Source organism: Carassius carassius, chromosome 35, assembly GCF_963082965.1.
Source record: "Carassius carassius chromosome 35, fCarCar2.1, whole genome shotgun sequence".
Lineage (NCBI taxonomy): Eukaryota > Metazoa > Chordata > Actinopteri > Cypriniformes > Cyprinidae > Carassius > Carassius carassius.
The window spans coordinates 20689978-20693961 of NC_081789.1; the positions used below are offsets into that span (position 1 = coordinate 20689978).

Here is a 3984-nt window from a genome sequence, read left to right on the forward strand (position 1 = left end):
GAATTTATGGTTTATGGTTCATAAAGTCAACCAATTGTCTCAGCTCCTAAATTATTTTTCATATGGGGTCATATAATGCAATTTCAATTTTTCCTTTCTCTTTGGAGTGTTAGAAGCTTGTGGTGCATGAAGAAGATCTGTAAAATTGCAAAGACTAAGTCTGAATCCCAAAGAGATATTCTTTATCAAAGTTAAGACTCTGCCACACCCCCCTAAAAAGGCTTGTTAAACATGCCCCCACATATCTACGTCACTATGTGGAAATAGTTGTGCAATGCTGCCCACGCAATGTTTACGCAAAGAAAAAAGGTGTGGTTTCAGTAACCGTTGGAAGCGTTGCATTCCATCGCGTCACGTAAACATAAAACCATTTCTGTATTTGTGATCAGAGAAACGACAAACAACAAGTGCTACTCTAAACTGCTCAAAACTCATGTTTGAATCGTCAGTGGCAAATGTTTACACATGTAAACGTACTTACAGACTGTGAGTCAGAACAGCTAGCATTGTAGTCTACTCCCAGGATCAGGAAACAGTCCTCCATAAAATTAGCTGTACACATCTGAATATTTGGGTTAAACTGTTCTGGAACAGTGTTGTAAATACAACTTAACCACTGATTTCTTGTTGTGTCCCCTTTGGAAGGCCAAACAAAGAAGCTTCGCTTTCACAAGGAAAACACCTTCAGAACATGGCGGCGGCGGCAACAGTGAGAATAAAAGTTATGCCTTCTTCCTTTGCTTGAACATTTTGGCAACGTTATGCAAATCTTCCCACAACGTGAGGTAGACATGTGGGGGCGTGTTTAAATGAGCCATTTTATGAGGGTGTGGTTGACTCTTTACTTTTATAAGGAATATCTCTTTGGATTTGAGACTTTAGTCTTTGCAACTTTACAGATCTTCTTTATGCACCAAGAGCTTGTAACACTCCAAAGAGTAAGAAAAAGTTGAAATTGCATCATACGAACCCTTTAATGTTGTGTGTATTTTTCTGCCGGAGGTCCTGGACATCTTCAGATAGTATCACAGATTCTGTCAAATACCAAAAAAGAAATCTTAGAATAAGCATTGGTTGGATCTTCCATCAGGAAAATTAACCCAAAACAAAAATCTAAATCAATTAAAAAATGAGCCAATGAGCACAAAATGAAGGTTCTGCCATGGCCATCACAATCCCTGACCTAAATCATGCAGAAATTAAGTGATTTGAACAGAAGAAGAGAGGCACCAACATGGACCTGGAGAAATTCTATATGGAAGAATTGTCTCCAAAATATTTTTGGGTGTGTCCAAACTAATCTGGCATTATGGAAGTAGACTCAAGAGCTGTTATCTTGGCAAATGGAGGTTGCAAATAGTATTCAGTAAAAAGGGGCCAATAATTGTGCCCACACTGTGTTGGAGAAAAAAAATCATAATGAATCCCCCCCCCACACACGCACACATTTGTTTTTAATGAAAGGTTAGTTTTTGTGAATTCTTTACATGGCTGCGGTGGTGATTGCTTACAAATGAGATAATTTCTCACAGCATTACACTAAATATTTACATAAGCAAACTCTTAGTCTGACTGTTATTAGTCTGGAGGATGATGATGATGCACAATTCCCATCAGTGTTTTAGAGAAACGGAACATATGATTGATGTTGTTTCATCTGACAATCATAGGGTGTGAGTGTGTGTGTGTGTTCATCTCATCTCTACTGTGACCTCTATGAGAAATCTGTGTGATAATACTTGTGAAACATATTCTAACCACAAAGACCCTCCTTAGATATTCTGATGGTTTTAAATAATTTAGAAAGGTGTTGCTAACCTCTCCTCATTCCTGTAGGCCTCAGGCCTTTAATGAAAGGTTAAGACAGTCACAGGAGAAATTCAGAAATAAACTTATATTAGTTATATTCTATTAAATTGGTTTTTAGATAAATCTGATTCCAGATGACCAAAATTTTGTAGTGTTTATTGCAGTTTCTTTTTGTTTAATACATATTGCATCCAATACATTTTAAACACTTTAACTGATGTCATAAGTTATATCTAATTAAATAAATTATATTCTATAAGTCATAATAGGAAAATAAATATATACTCGGTTAAATTAAAAACAAATTAAATATATTAAACAATCAAAAAACACTACTTAAAGCAAATGCATAATACATACAATTCTAAAAAGAAAATAAAGTTTTATAAATGTAGCATTATAAATAAAACTAGAACATCAATATGTGAAAAATAAAAAGACAAAGGGACAACATTACTTAGACTGCACAGCAGCTAAGTGTGAAAGCGAACCGCAGATTGTTTCTTTGTGCAATATGTTCAACATATTTTCCAGATTAGAAGAGCCGTGTGTATTCAGCAGAATTGTGTTGTACAGTGTAGCTTGTCTGGCTAACAGAGATGGAAAAGAGGCCTTGCTGGTGTGGCTGGTGAAGACCCGATTCTGGGTGAAGTTCACAGATGTTTGGTCACCATGTCTGTATCTTCAGATTTAGTATAATCTTTACAAATCACACCGTTCTGGTGAATTAGAACAGAAGAAAAACAGGTCAGGAAGTAGCCCTTTATATATACCAATTTACAATACACTTTGTTTGTATAAACCATGCAGAGGTTGTCATATTTTATTCAGTTCATCTATTCTGCATTACTCCTTACATAATCTTATCATAATCTGAAGACTCTAACCTTTTGTAGACGTTTTCTCCTTTTACTGAGCCATGGAGCCTTAGGATCGATGCAGTGCAACCAGTTATCTTTATCAACGAACCTGTAAAGATGAAAGGTGAAAGGCATTTAGACTATATATACTGACAAGATATATGCAATAAAATGCTTTTTGACAAAGAAGAGATTTGACAGGCATTTTGTTTTTAATTGACAGACTTACACTACAGCTTCAAGACATTTGCGTGTTGCTGGAAGGATGTTACAACTCGTGATTTTGATCAAAGGTTCTTTATCCGTGAGCATCTCCTCCTTGCAGCAGGTTGGCCTTTTAGGGTCATGAGAGATCACTGCAAGCAGACAGAAAAACATCCATAAATAAAAGTTTTTCCCATTTTTAGGTTGATTTCGGAAGCTCTCAAAGTATAACAATGCAAATAAAGCAAAATTTCATTAGCTTATAAGACTTGTTTTGAGAGATTATGTCTTAAGCAGAGTATTCTTAATTCATTGGCCAATACTTGTGTCCTTGTTTAATTAGTAGTTAATTTAATTAGGTTTATGTTCTTAACTTTATAAGAACTTATATATATATATATTTTTTTTTTATTATTATTTCTTATTTCTTATTATTTTCCTTAAGTATTGAGTGCAAATGTCAATGTGTGTGCGAGTGCAGTAGTCAAAGGACACTCACCTCCTGATGTAAAAGCACATAGGAATATAACCAAAGAAAACAAACAGATCATTTGTTGAGATGCTGAGGACAGGTACATGTTTCCTGAGGGATCCTGTGTGCTATCAGATTCCACAAACTGTTTGCTGCACTTGGGCTACTATTGCTTTTTATGTCCTCAGAAAAGGGAAGTATCGTCTTTGTTAATGCTTCATAATGGAATAACTTACGCCATGATTAATCACTCTGCAGCATGACATGGACATGACATGAGTTATGGAGGTTACTTCTAAAAGATGAACATTTACAGTTATCTAAATTGTTGCTTCACAGAGATATTAGCTACTGTAAATGACGTAATTATTTGAAATGACAAGTCAAGGATAACTGGAGGGTATCGTCATTTGTAGGGTTTCTGTGAAATTTGTCATGGGACTAGTGTCAAATCTGGACACGTGAAAGCCAAAAATACAGGACTGAATAATAATTTTGTTACGCTAGAATGATGATGATGCTCTGTCGATGTTCTTTAATTTTGCTAAAATTAGTTAATCAGGACAAAACATTGGGAATTAAATAACTGTGTCACAACAGATCAGCACTGTTAACAAGTGTATTATTGCATTATTATGA

The 3984-nt window shown here is 35.3% G+C and overlaps 1 protein-coding gene across 1 annotated transcript; it reads right to left on the bottom strand.

Moving 5' to 3' along the window:
• Positions 1 to 2067: 2067 nt before the first annotated feature.
• On the bottom strand, positions 2068 to 3502 carry LOC132115751 (eotaxin-like). Its single transcript, XM_059524162.1, has 4 exons — positions 3373 to 3502; positions 2899 to 3025; positions 2697 to 2778; positions 2068 to 2528 (listed from the first exon to the last, which is right to left on the bottom strand). Exons 1-4 carry the CDS (start codon positions 3449 to 3451, stop codon positions 2463 to 2465), a joined length of 354 nt encoding a protein of 117 aa, XP_059380145.1. The 5' UTR covers positions 3452 to 3502; the 3' UTR covers positions 2068 to 2462.
• Between the last annotated feature and the right edge of the window lie 482 nt (positions 3503 to 3984).